The sequence below is a fragment of the Cetorhinus maximus genome, chromosome 8 (assembly GCF_964194155.1).
Source record: "Cetorhinus maximus chromosome 8, sCetMax3.hap1.1, whole genome shotgun sequence".
Classification (NCBI taxonomy): Eukaryota; Metazoa; Chordata; class Chondrichthyes; order Lamniformes; family Cetorhinidae; genus Cetorhinus; species Cetorhinus maximus.
The window spans coordinates 145,416,145-145,433,293 of record NC_135886.1 but is presented as its reverse complement, the minus strand read 5'-3'; the positions used below and the strand labels follow the sequence as shown (position 1 = coordinate 145,433,293).

Genomic DNA, 17,149 nt, shown 5'->3' with positions numbered 1-17,149 from the left:
CCTCTCCAAGGGAAACAGTCCCAACTTCTCCAATCTTTCCTCATAACTGAAGTGTCTCATCCCTGGAACCATCCTCGTAAACCTCTTCTGCACTCTCTCCAATGTGTTCACATCCTTCCTATAATGTGGGGCCCAGAACTGTACACAATATTCCAGCTGAGGTCTAACCAGTGTCTTATATAAATTCAGCATCACCTCCCTGCTCTTGTACTCAACCTCCATTAATGAAGCCTAGAATACTGTATGCTTTAGAAACAGCTCTCCCTACCTGTCCTGCCACCTTTATTGACTTATGTACATATACACCCAGGTCTCTCTGCTTCTGCACACCCTTTAGAATAGTATCCTTTATTTTATACTGTCTCTCCATGTTCTTTGTACCAAAGTGCATCACCTCACACTTCTCCGCATTGAACTTCATCTCCCACCTGTCTGCCCACTCCACCAATGTCAATGTCCTCCTCACAGTTTACAATTCTCCCAGGTATTGTGTCATCCGCAAACTTTGAAATTGTCCCCTGCACACCAAGATCTAGATCATTAATATATATCAGGAAAAGCAAGGGTCCCAATACTGACCCCTGGGGAACTCCACTACAAACCTTCTTTCAGCTCGAAAAATATCTATTAACCATTACTCTCTGTTTCCTATCTCTCAGCCAATTTTATATCCACGTTGCTACTGTCCCTTTTATTCCATGACCTATAACTTTCCTCATAAGTCTGTTGTGTGGCACTGTATCGAACGCCTTTTGGGAGTCCATATACACCACATCAACGGCCTTGCCCTCATCAACTATCTCTGTTACCTCTTCAAAAAACTCCCAACAAGTTAGTTAGACACAATTTCCTTTAACAAATCCATGCTGACTCTCCCAAATCAATCCACATTTTTCCATGTGACTTTTAATTCTATCCTGAATAATTGTTTCTAGAAGTTTCCCCACCACCGAAGTTAAACTGACTGGTCTGTAATTGCAGGGCAGATCTTTACAACCTTTTTTGAACAAGGGCGTAATGTTTGCAATTCTCCAGTCCTCCGGCATCTCCTGCGAATCCAGGGAACATTGAAAGATTATTGCCAGTGCCTCTGCAATTTCCACTCACTTCCTCCAATATTCTTGGATGCATCTCATCCAGTCCCGGTGCCTAATCAACTTTAAGTACCAACAGCTTATCCAATATCTCCTCCTTATCAATTTTAAACCCTTCTAGTGACTGAGTTTCCTCCTCTGTCACTATGGCCTAAGAGGCATCTGCCTCGTAAGTAAAGACGGATGCAAAGTATTCATTTAGCACCTCAGCCATGCCTCTTGCCTCTATGTGTAAATCCCTTTTTTAGTCCCTAATCAGCCCTGATCCTCCTCTTACCGCCCTTTAACTATTGATGTGCTTATAGAATACTTTGGGATTTCCTTTTATATTGGCTGCCAGTCATTTTTCATAATCCCTCTTTGCTTCTCCTATTTGCTTTTTCACATCCCCTCTGAACCTTCTGTATTCAGTTTGGTTCTCAATTGTATTTGCTACCTGACACCTGTCATAAACACACTCTTTCTTCTTTATCTTAATTTCTATCTCCTTTGTCATCCAGGGAGCTCTGGATTTGTTTGTCCTACCCTTCCCTTTTGAGGGAACATACCTTGACTGTGCTCAAACCAACTCCTCTTTGAAGATAGCCCATTGTTCAGCTACTGTTTTTCCCGCCAACCTTTGGTTCCGTCTATCCAGCCCAGCTCCGCTCTTGCCCCACTGAAGTCTGCGGTCCACCAGTTGATTATTCTTAACCTGGATTGACCAATGTCCTTTTCCACTGTCATCCTAACCCTTATGATACAATGAGCATCTGCCTTATCCTCCTATTTCTGTACTCACTGACCTGTGGCACTGGGAGTAATCCGGAGATTACTACTTTTGAGTTCCTGTTTGCTAATTTTCTACCTAGCTCCCTAAATTCCGATTGCAGGACCACATCCCCCTTCCTAACTATGTCGTTAGTACCAATGTGGAACACGACCTCTGGCTGTTTGCCCTCCCCCACAAGAATGCCCTGCAGCCGCTCTGTGACATCCTTGATCCTGGCACCAGGGAGGCAACACACCATCCTGGAGTCACATTGACGGCTGCAGAAGCGCCTGTCTGCTCCCCTAACTAAAGAATCCCCTATCAGTGCTGCCCTTCCACTCTTCATCCCCCCCCTCCTGTACAGCTGGGCCACCCGTGGTTCCACAGGTTTGGCACTTGTTGCCCTCCTCCAAGGACCCATCGCCCTCACCGATATCCAGAATGGGAAACCAGTTAGTGAGCGGAACCTCTGGGGATTCCTGCACTACCTGCCTGTTTCTCTTGGACTGCCTCGCGGTCACCCATCCCCTATCTGCCTACTTGCCCCTAACTTGCGGTGTGACCACCTCTCTGACCGTGCTATCCATGTAATTCTCTGCCTCATGGATGCACCTCAGTGACTCCAGCCGCTGCTCAAGCTCTGAAACACGGAGCTCAAGCTGGTACAGCCGGTGACAATTCCTGCACATGGGCTTGTCTGGGTCACGGCAAGTGTCCACGACTGCCCACATGTCACAGGATGGGCATTCCACTTGGCTGAGCTGTCCTCCCGGGCCGTAAACTTCAACTTTTAAATCGCAATTTTACTTAAACTTTAGTTACATTTACTTACTTTAACCTTGCTTTTGTACTATCAAACTTTAAACTGGAGATTAGTAGAAAGTAGACATTTTTCACCCTTACTCACAAATCAGCTCCTTCTCCTGTGCCTATAAATTCTTACTTTTCATCTGCTTGTTTACAAATTTATGTTTCTATACTTGCCCTGCCTTCACTTTCTAACTGTCTCTCCACTGTTTCACCCCCTGAACTCTCCCCATTTCACCCCCTGAACTCTCCCTGTTTCATCCCCTGAGCTCTCGCTGTTTTATCCAAGTAGGCGATTATTTTACCTGGCCCTACTTAATAAACCTTACCAAAAGATGCTGTTCCTACTTTATTCTAAACCTTAGGAATAGAATAAACCTTAAACACCAGATACTCACCAAACAGCTAGCTTCTTCTCCAACCAATCAGAATGCTTCTTTCCTGTGATGTCATAATTTATTTCTTTCCACTCTCCTTTTGAACTCAGTGTGGGCGGCATCCGGACAGGTCGGCCTCTTTTTATGCCAGATTTATTCTTAACTTAACTCAATTTCTTAAACTGTTGGGGTGTGATTTGAACTTCTATTCCCTGGATTAACAGTGCAGTGACACATTCACAACAAATAGTCATGTGGTCGTTCTTACGAATGATCCCTAGGCAAGGCCCCACAGTTTGTTAACTTCCCGAATGGGGCCCCAATTTTGTTACGGTCCCGGGTCAGGGGGAATGAGCCGGCTCCCCTTCTTTATTCAACCCCCTCGGCTGGTCGCAACAAGGCTAATTTAAAAGGGATCCCTTCCCCCATGGATACCCCTTCCCAGGTCAAATGTATTTATGTTTTAGAAGGAGTCAATTTTACCAGGCTTCCTTGAGCCAAAGAGTGAGTATATTGGTGACTAAAAACCCAAGAAAAGATAATAAAAACACAATACACATACACACAGATCTGAAATGGGGAGTTGAGTCCAAAAATAAAAGTTTAAAAAAGATATATGAATCAGTCTTTGGCTTGTCCATGAGGCATGGATGGCAAAACATGTGGCCGTTAAGCTGGTGTGATTCCGATAAAGCTGACTTTGACAGTTGAGCAGTTGGTTTGGAGACACTTGGTTCTGCAGGTTAGCTGAAGGAGGTGTCCTGTTTCCTTTTGACGGCTTTGCTGACTTGTCTCCAGCCAGAGAGAGAGAGAGAGTGAGATAGACTTTTATCTGCAATCTACAGGGATGCCTAATAAATGTTCTTCTGCTGTGACCTTCACAGCACACAGTAGCACATCAGAACTAGAGCACACAGATTAGGTTTGCAGCTGGCTTTATCACCCATTTCCTTGTGTATTCCTGGAAGGGAAAAAACAAACATGTCTTTCGACCAGAATCTGATTTCTTTCAACTCAGACCAATTCCACATTCTGAGATATAACTCAGCAGGAGATGGTTTCTGCTGAGATGGTAACCGGTCTCCATTATCTCCACAACCAGAGGAAATTAAAGTTCAGTCTTTTGCATTGCATCTCTTCTTTTCAAGTGTTTCTGTCTGAAGTAGGCCTTGACACCTTTTATAGGTGCAACATTCCATGTTCTTTCTGGGCTAGTCAGTCAAGTATAATCCACACAGGAATTTTCCAGAAAGTGGTTACTTTACAATCTCAGCCAGCTATTGCTGTGTGTGTTTTTTTAAAAATACACATGTCTGACTTATAAGTTCAATAGGTCCATGAGTAATTCGGGGATGTGATCCACTCATGACAGCGTACGGAACTTGAGTATTACTGCAAAAAGAAGCTTTGAGATGTCTCTTTTCTCAGCAATACATTCACGATGCCTGCAGTAATGATTGCATTAAATGATTTCAATATATTCATTCTCATTTTTCAGATGGGAAAGAGTCTGCAATTCAATGGAGTCCTCGAGCTCAGATCTGGTCCAGCCCATACCAAGGACCCACCCGCTCTGCTGCGCCCATTAATGCTGCGAGTATCCCCATGCCTGTGGCTCAGTACAGGCCAGACAGCCACCAGAATCTCTGTCTGCAGCCCCATGAACCATGGCTCTTACCCGCTGTGAGCAGCCAAAGCCTTGACGTCAGCATCTATCATCAGCCAGTCCCTGAGCTGCACCGAATGATGCCAGCTACAATAAACAACAGACAGTATAGCTCTCTTCTGGCACCGCTGCGAGGTGAGAGGCCAGCTGCTGAACCCAGCCAGCAACAGACTGTACCAAAAACAAACCCCACGTCCAGCTGGGTAGGCCCGGGGCCTGTGCTTGCTGAAGTGAGGCAGAGTGTGAACCCTGACCTAGGTAAGCCAGCTCATTTACAGAGGAAGTAAAGGAAAATGTGAACCATTTATTCATTGACAGGGTGTGGGTGTCACTGGGAAGAAAGTCATTTTACCCGCCGGTTGCAATGGTGGGTTTTCAGGCCATATCACCCCCTGTCCACCTCATCAATTATGCAGCCACGTGAAATGCGCTGTCTCGCTGGGGGGCAGCCTTCAATTTGCCCGCTGTGCCATTACCTCGCTGCTTCCTCATGCCGGGCACCATATTTAAACTGCAGCCACGTGCACACTTCTCAATACTTACAGCCCAGGGCTGCTCTGGTGCAGACATGGCCCCAAAAGCCAAGAAGTGCCTTCTGGACACTGTGGGGGCCACTGCAATGTCCTCTACCCCCACTCTGGCTACAGGAGGCCCATCAGTCTCACCACTCCGGCTTGGTGGTCAGTGTCAATGCTGCACACGAGAGGTCAGCCATCCAGTGCAGAAAACAGATCAATGATCTCATCCATGCCGCCAGGGTAAGGCAACCATCTCCTCACTCTAAACTCACCCACTCACAAACCCATCACACATTCACTGGCATCTCACTCACTGCCAGCTCAAGGGACATCACCACTCACTCTCTCACACACCCTCACATCTCCATCTGGCCTCATCTCCTCTGGAGGCTGCCTCCTCAGCCCTCACCATCTTGAGGCCACTTGCACAGATCAACATGTGGCCCACACACACCCTGGGATACCCTCCTTCCCCAGTACAGCCCTCACCCTGCAGCCTCTTCCCTTGCCTGAATCCACTTCTCCCCCTTCTCCAAGCAAACCCTAGCCCGGCAGCCATAGAAATGCTACCCCCGCCTTACAGCTGCTCTGGTAGGTAGAGACCTGCCCATGAGCCTCCCTAACAGTGATGTGGTGCTGCCTGTGAAGCCTGGCGCTGGTGACTGCGAGTGCTGCCTGAGGTAAGGTAGACAAACTAACCTCAAAGTCCCGAGGGAATTGCAGCTCACCAGGTGTATGTCGATTATGTGCATTTGTGAACCACGTCAGCGTACACTCACACCAATGTGCCCAGACAATCCAGCATGGGGGGGATGATTCCGGCAAGCAGGGTTTATAATGAGGTGCTAAAGAATTGAAATTAGTTTCCCAACGTGTAGTAGCAGGAGACACGGCCCTGCAATTGATGGGTGAGCAGACAATCGCAAACTGGCTTCACCACAGCGTGAAACCGATTTCTGGCCATCTTTCCATATTGTCTGCTCGTACCTGGCCTGACACCTGACCCCGACACCTGACACCTGACACAAACCGAGCTGCAAATTTCCGGCCATTGATATTATCATTGGGCCCAAAATGGGTAATTACCCCGGGGTGAAGCTGTTGCAATGCTTTTGAAATGATTTCCCTCTATCCAATCAGTGCCTGGGTTTGGGCCACTGTTAAATTAGTCAAGAATATTTTTAAAATCCACCTGATTTTGTAGATATGTTGTTTATTTTATAATTCATTCTTGGGATGTGAGCATCACTGGCAAGACCAGTATTTATCCCTAACTGCCCCGAGGATGTGCTGGATCCGCCATATTGAACATAACCGAGTGGTTTAGGCCATTTCACAGTTAACCACGTTGCTGTGGGACTGGAGTCACAGGTAGGCCAGACCGGGTAAGGACAGCAGATTTCCTTCCTTAAGGAACACTAGTAAACCAGAGGGTTTCTATGACAACCTGATAGTTTCATGTTCACTATTTTTAATCCAGAATTATTAAATTAACTGGATTTAAATTTCCCCAGCTAAAGTGGTGGAATTGCCCCTCCTGTTGGTCAGGGGGGTCAGTGCAGGGTCTCTACAGCAGCTTTAGAGTGGCCTGATGTCGGTTTTTAGACTGGTCTCAGGAAAGCCTTAGAAAATGGGTCTGATGAACGTAGCAGTGGCCAAGCCTGAGAAAGTTCCAGATTTCTACAAACCCTTGTCTGATAAAGTACTTTCTGAACACTCCTGATAAAGACTGACAAAGGCTCTGGACAGCACATCACTTTCTAACCCTCCGACAGTGCAGCACTCCCTCAGCGCTGACCCTCCAACAGTGCAGCACTCCCTCATCGCTGACCCTCCGACAGTGCAGCACTCCCTCAGCGCTGACCCTCGGACAGTACAGCACTCCCTCAGTGCTGACCCTCCGATAGTGCGGCGCTCCCTCAGCGCTGACCCTCTGATAGTGCGGCGCTCCCTCAGCGCTGATCCTCCGACAGTGCGGCGCTCCCTCAGCGCTGACCCTCTGATAGTGCGGCGCTCCCTCAGCGCTGACCCTCGGACAGTGCAGCACTCTCTCAGCGCTGACCCTTGGACAGTGCCACAACCCCTCCGCGCTGACCCTCGGACAGTGCAGCACTCTCTCAGCGCTGACCCTTGGATAGTGCCACAACCCCTCCGCGCTGACCCTTGGACAGTGCCACACTCCCTCAGCGCTGACCTTCCGACAGTACAGCACTCCCCCAGTGCTGACCCTCCGACAGTGCGGCGCTCCCTCAGTGCTGACCCTCTGATAGTGTGGCGCTCCCTCAGTGCTGATCCTCCGACAGTGCGGCGCTCCCTCAGCGCTGACCTTCCAACAGTGCAGCGCTCCCTCAGCGCTGACCTTCCAACAGTGTGGCACTCCCTCAGCGCTGACCCTTGGACAGTGCGGCACTCCCTCAGCGCTGACCCTTGGACAGTGCAGCACTCTATCAGCGCTGACCCTTGGACAGTGCAGCACTCCCTCAGCGCTGACCCTCGGACAGTGCAGCACTCCCTCAGCGCTGACCCTCTGACAGTGCAGCACTCCCTCAGCGCTGACCCTCGGACAGTGCGGCACTCCCTCAGCGCTGACCCTTGGACAGTGCAGCACTCCCTCAGCGCTGACCCTCGGACAGTGCAGCACTCCCTCAGCGCTGACCCTCGGACAGTGCGCTGCAATTTCTGTCAAAGTTATGTCGACCTCCACTGGGAAATTCATCGTCTGAAACAAGGTTCTCATCAATAAAAGGTTGTTAATTATAATGTGAGTAGGAAGGTAACATAGTTTGATCTGATATTTGCTTTCTTTCTGCAGGTTTCCAACATCAGCAGAGGAGGAAGGACATCTACTGGTATTAGGCAGAGCTGTCCGGCTTTAATCTGATCCCCGATTTAATCATGATCCTCACCACTCCCCCAGATCCATCGCTGCCCTATCACTCTAAACTCCCGTCTATCCTGGTGTCTGCTATGTTTTAATTCCAGGACGTTGTGTTTTTGAGCTCTTCCTGAACTTTACACTCCCAGTGCAGCTCCCAGTGTCACTCCGAGACTGGGAGGATAGTTTGTTGTGAGGCAGTGAAACCAGATGTACAATGTGTAAATTCTGGGAGCCTGTTTGTTGAGGTGGATTTCCTACAACATGCGGAGGGTTTGTATAACTATAAATCAGCCATTCGGCCCATTGAGTCAGTGCCCGTTCTTCACCGGGTAATCAGGCAGTCAGAAAAAATGATATCTTGTATAAAAGCATCAAATTTTTCACTCAGTCTTTGTCTGGCCTTAACCAATAGTATTGTCCCATCAGGTGCAGAGAGAGATTTCGATTCATTCATTGATGAGCTTTGTTGGTTTTCTTCTAATTGCGACAGGCCAGAAGGACAGGGTTAATGTGTTTCCTCAAGTTAAAAATTGGCTCCTACAAATGCACATCTCAGGGTATAAGAACAATTTGTAAACCACTTGCATCTCTGTGGCTCCATTAACCTGGAACAAAAACATCCCAAAGTGCTTCATAGGAGCATTCTTTGACAATATTCGGCACTGAGGCACAGAAGGAGGTTTAGGGAGGGAATTCTGGAGCTTGGGGCTCAGGCAGCTGAAGGCACGGCCGCTAATGGTGGAGCGATTAAAATGGAGAATGTACAAGAGGCTGAAATTAGAGGAACGCAGAGATCTCGGTGGGGGGGTGTTTGTGGGTCTGGAGGAGATTTCGGGGATAGGGAGGGGCGAGGCCATGGAGGTATTTGAAAAGAAGGATAATAATAAATTAAGATGATAAGGAATCTCTTTATGATAGAGCTGATAGAGGTAGAGATAAAGATAGAGATAGGTGTTATGATAGAGGCGTGTTATCCATTTACTCACAAAGACTTTACATTAACTAAATATTAGCAGCTGAAATTCCAAAATATCATAACATTAATTATATAAAGAACTGAAAGCTGATTGTGGATAACTTTGCAATCTCAGTCTAACAATAATGGTCTCCTAGCCCCATCTACTGACAGACTGGGATTCAGGGAGTGTTGCCAACTCACTGGGACTGTCCTCAACTCTCAGCAAATTGAAGATTAATCTGCTGTGGATATTCCAGGAGATAAACCAAAGGCATTGAAAATCATTCATGTTTTTTTTCATTTTCTTTGAACTCCTTTGTTTATCAGTTGTGAAAATATCACAGATGGGAAAATGCTGATTAATTGATTATCACAAGAACACAAGAAATGGCAGCAGGACTAGACCATTCAGCCCATCGAGCCTGCTCTGCCATTCAATACAATCCCGGCTGATCTTGGGTTTCAACTCCATTTTCCTGCCCTCTCCCCATATCCGTTAATTCCCTGAGAGACCAAAAATCTGTCTATACCAGCCTTAAATGTATGCAATGATGGAGCATCCACAACCCTCTGGGGTAGAGAATTCCAAAGACACTCAACCCTTTGAGTGAAGAAATTTCTCATCTCAGTCCTAAATGATTGGTCCCTTATCCTGAAGCTGTGCCCCTGAGTTTTAGATTTCCCTGAGCAGCAGAAACAATCTCTCAGCATCTACCCTGTCAAAGCCCTTCAGAATTTGGTAGGTTTCAAAGAGATCACCTCTCATTCTTCTGAACTCCAGAGAATATAGACCCAATTTACTCAGTCTCTCATAGGATAATTCACTCATCCCAGGGACCACCCAGTGAACCTTCGCTGTATCACCTCCAATGCAAGTCTATCCTTCCTTAAATGTGGAGACCAAAACTGCACTTTCCAGATGTGGGCTCACCAAAACCCTGCACAACTGGAGCAAAATTTATTTATTCTTCTACTCCAATCCCTTTGCAATAAAGGCCAACATGCCATTCCCTTTCCAATTGCTTGCTACACCTGCATGTTAACTTTCTGCATTCCCTGTACAAGCCCACCCTAGTCTTTTTGAACATCAACACTTACAAGTTTCACACCTTTAAAAAAATTCTTCTTTTCTATTCTTTCGACCAAAGTGAATAACTTCCCACTTCCCTACATTATAATCCATCTGCCATCTTGTTGCCCACTCAGTGAACCTGTCAGTCTCTCTCTGTCCTCCTCACAGCTTACCTTCCCACCTAGCTTGGTATCATCAGCAAACTTAGATACACTACTCTCTGTCTCTTCATCTAAGTCATTAATATAGATTGTAAATAGCTGAGGCTCCAGCACTGACCCTTGTGGCACTCCACTATTCACTGCCAGTCAACTTGAAAAAGTCCCATTTATGTCCAATCTCTGCTTTCTACCCTTTAACCAATCCTGCATACATGCCTATATGTTACCCGCAAATCCATGAGCCCTTATCTTGCCTATTAACCTTTTGTGTTGCACCTTATCAAATGCCTTTTGGAAATCGAGGTATACCACCTCTACTGGTTTCCCTTTACCTACCCTATTGGTTACATCCTCAAAAATCCCTAATAAGTTTGTCAAACAGGATTTCCCATTAATAAAACCATTAGACAATCCCGTAAGCAAGAGTCTGTTTGCTTTCCAGTTGGCCAAGGGAAGGAGTGATGCTGTGAGGATTAATATATTGACCAACCAATACCTTGAGAGTGGGAATGGGGCTCGTGGGCCGCTGTACTAGTTAGTTCCCTTCCCCTCCCCACCATCGACACCGCCTCCACACTCTGTCCATTATCCCATCCTCCACATCCACTCCTCTATCGTATCATCAAACCCCCCTCCCCTCCCCACCATCGACACCACCTCCACACTCTGTCCATTATCCCACCCTCCACACCCACTCCCCTGTCATATCATCAAACACCCCCTCCCCTCCCCACCTTCCATTCTCCACATGCCCTCCCCTCCCCCACCCTCCCTGCTGCCCTCCCTCCACCCACCCTCCACACCCCTCCCCTTCCCCACCCTGCAAACCCCCTCCCTTCCCATCCCCCACCCTCCACTCCACACTCCCACCCTCCCCTCCCACATCCACCATACCCCCTCCCCTCCTCTCCCCTCCCCTCCCATCCTCTCCCCTCCCCACCCCACCACACCCACTCCCCTCCTCTCCCCTCCCCTACCCTCCCCTCCACACCCCCTCCCTCATTGCCCCCCCTCACACTGGACAGCCCAATATTAGCCAGTTTGGGGCCCTGTAGGTTAGACTGGATTCTGGCAATGGCTGCAGCAGGCTGATGCCTGAGGGCCCTTTAAGATCCGTGTGTAAACCAACCCCTTGTTGGAATTTGCCCCTCTCTTCCTCCATTGGGATTATAACTATTCCTTGTCTTCACCTCCCTTCTCCTTCTCCACCTGGAGGTGCTCCCTCATTATTGGTTTAGTTTCTCTCTGGTACATCTTGCAAATCTGACACTCTTAGCGTTAGGCTGACAGTGAACACCAGCGGGCTGTTTGACCCTGTAAGGCATCCCGTCCTCAGCTGAACCTGTCGTCATGCATTTCCAACAAGGATCAGCAGTTGGGAAGAGGAAACATGCTCCCTCTGCCAACCCAGGGGTACAGGAGCTTCCTCTCCACTGGCCCAGTTCTCTCAGTGGAAGCACAGAGTGGGGATTGAACCTGGAGACGTGAATCTGCAGGGTGAGGGAGTGTGGGAGTTGGGGTGCAGTCAGGTGAGGGGCCAGCAGGGGGCTGGGGAGTGTCAGGGATGCAGGGACCGGGGATTAATGTTCTCCATTGAGGGTGAGCTGAGCTCGTGTCTGTGCAGCTACCTCTCCATTGCCTGCAGAAACTGCTCTTGTCTGGGTCGCTGTCACTCACCGAACACCTCACAATCTTCACCCTCGAAACTAAAGGGGTTTATACTCTGGTTGATGAAGTTGGAGTCTGATTGTGTTAATGTCATTGCTCTGAGAGCCAATTCTGCACCAAGTTTAATACATGTTAACATCTTCATAACTCAACATCACTGATTGGAAATAAATATTGGCAACTAAATCCCTTATTTTACCAAAGTCCATATCGTGGGAAGTGGGTTTAAACCAGGCATTTTACAGGAACCCATTCTGTTCCTAGTAGTTGGCCCAGTGTTCAGGTTAAACTGTACCGGGTGTTTATTGTTGTGTCAGTTACATACAGGGAACAAAAGATAAAATGCAAGATCCTTTTCTCAAGTGATGCATCGAAACAGCACTTAATACCTCTTCAAATAATGATATAAAGATTATAAATATCAGGTTAATCAGAAACACAAAGATGTAAATGTCTGAAATCAATAATATGCCTCAATATTGATACTTAATGAAGAATATACTTTTTTAAAGAATTTAGAAAATGATTAATCAAGTGTACAGCAATAGCCTTTAGTCACATGATGTATATTGTTGGGATCTGGGGTACACTGTACTCGGTACACCTGGGGCACACTGTACTCGGTATACCTGGGACACACTGTACTCGGTACACCTGGGGTACACTGTACTCGGTATACCTGGGACACACTGTGCTCGGTATACCTGGGGTACACTGTACTCGGTATACCTGGGGTACACTGTACTCGGTACACCTGGGGTACACTGTACTCGGTACACCTGGGACACACTGTACTCGGTACACCTGGGGTACACTGTACTCGGTACACCTGGGACACACTGTACTCGGTACATCTGGGACACACTGTACTTGGTACACCTGGGACACACTGTACTCGGTATACCTGGGACACACTGTACTCGGTATACCTGGGACACACTGTACTCGGTACACCTGAGACACACTGTACTCGGTACACCTGGGGCACACTGTACTCGGTACACCTGGGACACACTGTACTCGGTACATCTGGGACACACTGTACTCGGTACACCTGGGACACACTGTACTCGGTGTACCTGGGGTACACTGTACTCGGTATACCTGGGGTACACTGTACTCGGTACATCTGGGACACACTGTACTCGGTATACCTGGGGTACACTGTACTCGGTACACCTGGGGTACACTGTGTTCGGTACACCTGGGGTACACTGTACTCGGTACACCTGGGGTACACTGTGCTCGGTACACCTGGGACACACTGTACTCGGTACACCTGGGACACACTGTACTCGGTACACCTGGGGTACACTGTACTCGGTATACCTGGGGTACACTGTACTCGGTACACCTGGGACACACTGTACTCGGTACACCTGGGACACACTGTACTCGGTAAACCTGGGACACACTGTACTCGGTACACCTGGGACACACTGTACTCGGTACACCTGGGACACACTGTACTCGGTACACCTGGGGTACACTGTACTCGGTACACCTGGGATACACTGTGCTCGGTACACCTGGGGTACACTGTACTCGGTACACCTGGGGTACACTGTACTCGGTATACCTGGGGTACACTGTACTTGGTACACCTGGGACACACTGTGCTCGGTACACCTGGGGTACACTGTGCTCGGTACACCTGGGGTACACTGTACTCGGTATACCTGGGACACACTGTACTCGGTACACCTGGGACACACTGTACTTGGTACACCTGGGGTACACTGTACTCGGTAAACCTGGGACACATTGTACTCGGCACACCTGGGACACACTGTACTCGGTACACCTGGGACACACTGTACTTGGTACACCTGGGACACACTGTACTCAGTACACCTGGGACACACTGTACTCGGTAAACCTGGGACACACTGTACTCGGTACACCTGGGACACACTGTACTCGGTACACCTGGGACACACTGTGCTCGGTACACCTGGGACACACTGTGCTCGGTACACCTGGGACACACTGTACTCGGTACACCTGGGACACACTGTGCTCGGTATACCTGGGGTACACTGTACTCGGTATACCTGGGACACACTGTACTCGGTACACCTGGGACACACTGTGCTCGGTACACCTGGGACACACTGTGCTCGGTACACCTGGGACACACTGTGCTCGGTACACCTGGGGCACACTGTGCTCGGTACACCTGGGACACACTGTGCTCGGTACACCTGGGGCACACTGTGCTCGGTATATCTGAGCTGTACTTTTCTTGTATATTTCTCATCCTTTCATATCCCACAACACACTGTGATTGTGAATAATCTGAGTTTTAATTTTATGATTTTGTGTTTTGGGCACTTTTGTCACCAATTGTTCGGCCACTGATTAACGTGGTTTTTGTCCCAGTTAAATAATAATATATTGATTCACATTTTGTTGCATTATGAATAAATTATGAAATGAAAAGCTCAATCTCGTGCTAATTAAACACGACTACATTCAGGCTCTGTGTTCAAACTCGGATAGTCAGACAGCAAAGGATAGAATTGGATCATTTTCTTTATCACTGACAAGATTTAGTTACAGAGACACACATTACGTCCCATGCACCACCAAGCTAACAAGCCCTTGTACAGTCTGCTCTGAGATAAAGAGCACAGAGGAGCCTCTGGCTAATGCCAACCACCTGAATACAATTAAACATCCATTGAACACTCTGCAATCTCATTACATGTGAGCCCATGTGAAAATGGTGGCAGAATGATTACATCACAGAGGCCATCGGCCCCTGGTGACCATGCGGCTCTCTCTACCAGTAATCCCACTCTCCAGCCTTTATAAGATCATAAGAAATAGGCGGAGGAGGCCATTCAGCCCCTCGAGCCTGCTCCACAATTCCATAAGATCATGACTGATCTGATTGTGACCTCAACTCCACTTTCCTGTCTGCCCCCCAATAACCCTCGACTCCCTTGTTAATCAAAAACCTGTCTGACTCAGCCTTAACTATATTCAATGACCCAGATTCCACTGCTTTCTGGAGGAAAGAATTTCACAGAATGATGTCCCTCTGAGAGAAAAACATTCCACCTCAGCTCTGTCTTAAGTGGGAGACCCCTTATTTTTAAACTGTGTCCCTGAGTTCTAGACTCCCTCATGAGAGGAAACACCCTCTCAGCACTTACCCTGCCAAGACCCCTTGCAATCTTATCATTTTCAATAAGATCACCTCTCACTCTTCTAAACTCCAGTGAGTATAGGCCCAGCCTGCTCAACCATTCCTCATAAGACAAACCCCTTCATCCCAGGAATCAGCCAAGTGAACCTTCTCTGAACGGCCTCCAATGCCAGTATATCCCACATTAAGTAAGGAGACCAAAACTGTACCCAGTGCTCTAGGTGTGGTCTCACCAAGGTCCTGTACAGTTGTAGCAAGACTTCCTTATTTTTATACTCCTTCCCCATTTGCAATAAAGGCCAACATCCCATTTCCCTTCCTAATCACTTGCTGTACCTGCACACTGACTGTTTATGATTCATGTACCAGGAAACCCAAATCCCTCTGTGCTGCAGCTTTCTGCAGTCTCTCTCCTTTTAAATAATATTCTGCTTTTCTACTCTTCCTGCCAAACTGGACAACTTTACATTTTCCCACATTATACGCCAACTGACAAATTTTTGTCCAGTCACTGAGCCTGTTTATATCCCTTTGCAGTCTCGGTGTCCTCATCACAACTTGTTTTCCTACCTATCTTTGTACCATCAGTCCACAAGGTGCTCTGCAGGAATTCACCAAGGCTCCTTAGGCAGCACCTTCCAAACCCACGGCTACTAGCGTCTAGAAGGACAAGGACAGCAAATGGATGGGAACCCCACCACCTGGAGGTTCCCCTCCAAGCCACACACCATCCTGAGTTGCAAATATATCGCCGTTCCTTCACTGTCGCTGGGTCAAAATCCTGGAACTCCCTCCCTAACAGCACTGTGGGTGTACCTACACCACATGGACTGCAGCGGCTCAAGAAGACAGCTCACCATCACCTTCTCAAGGGCAACTAGGGATGGGCAATAAATGCTGGTCTAACCAGCAGAGCCCACATCCCATGAATGATTTTTTTAAAAATTGGCTACAACACAGCCTGTACCTTTATCCAGGGTGATAGATTGTAGATCGGTGCGTCGCCAGCACTGGTCCCTGTGGCACTTCACTAGCTACAGTTGCCAATCTGAAATGACCTGCCCTATCCTGACTCTCATTCCCTGTGAGTTAGCAAATCCTCTGTCCCTGCTAATAGATCACCCCAACACCGTGAGCTCTTATCTTGTGCAGTAAGCTTTAATGTGGCACCATGTCAAATGGCTGTTGGAAATCCACAAACATTATCTCTCCTAGTTCCCCTTCATTCACCCTGCTTGTTACATCTCAAAGAACTCTTTTGCCCCCTGCTTCTCTCTTATTCTCAGGATGCTTGTTGTGTTTTCTGCTGTGGAGAGAGATACTAAATACTTTACAAAGCCTCTGCCTTTTCCTCGTTTCCCATTATTAGTTCCCCAGTCTCACCCTGTAAGGGACCGATGCTCACTGCCTCTACTCTTTTACTTTTATATACTTGTAGCAGCTTCTCCTGTCTCTTTTTATATTGTTTGCTAGTTTACTCTCATACTCTAATTTCTGCCTCTTTATTTTGTTTCAGTCATGCTTTGTTGGGTTCTAAAACTTTCCCAATCTTCTGGCCTACCACTAATTTTCACAGCATTGTATAGCTTTTCTTTCAATTTGATACCATCCTAATGTCCTTCGTTAGACACGGGTGGTATGTCCGCCTCATAGAGTCTTTCTTTCTCAATGGAATATATCTTTATTGAGAGTTATCAAGTATCTCTTTAAATGTCTGCTACTGCTTCTCTACCATCTTATCTCTGAACCTATTTTCACTTTGTCCACTTTGCCTCCAAACCCTTGTAATTGCCTTTAAACATAGAAACATAGAAAATAGAAGCAGGAGTAGGCCATTCGGCCCTTCGAGCCTGCTCCACCATTCAATATGATCATGGCTGATCCTCTATCTCGACGCTGTACTCCCGCTCTCTCCACACCCCTTGACGCCTTTAGAATCCATAAATCTGTCTAGTTCCTTCTTAAATATATTCAGTGGCTTGTGGCTGAATTTTCCCCCCATCGCGGGGCGGGGGGGGGATTGTGTGGGGGCAGGCGGGAGCGAG

General features: G+C 47.7%; 1 protein-coding gene and 1 long non-coding RNA gene across 2 annotated transcripts in view; one reads left to right on the top strand and one right to left on the bottom strand.

Moving 5' to 3' along the window:
- The window catches only part of LOC144684048 (uncharacterized), a 16,659-nt gene extending 7,781 nt beyond the window's left edge, over window positions 1-8,878 (top strand). The window contains exons 2-3 of the mRNA XM_078547763.1: window positions 4,528-4,953; window positions 8,026-8,878. Of these exons, the coding sequence (XP_078403889.1) occupies window positions 4,528-4,953; window positions 8,026-8,069 (470 nt within the window). The 3' untranslated portion in view covers window positions 8,070-8,878. The remainder of the gene's footprint in view (window positions 1-4,527; window positions 4,954-8,025) is intronic.
- Window positions 8,879-12,496: 3,618 nt separating this feature from the next.
- On the bottom strand, window positions 12,497-14,220 carry LOC144684019 (uncharacterized). Its single transcript, XR_013577381.1, has 3 exons — window positions 14,155-14,220; window positions 13,655-13,679; window positions 12,497-12,529 (listed from the first exon to the last, which is right to left on the bottom strand). It is a non-coding gene; the product is annotated as an uncharacterized LOC144684019 (long non-coding RNA).
- Window positions 14,221-17,149: the final 2,929 nt, after the last annotated feature.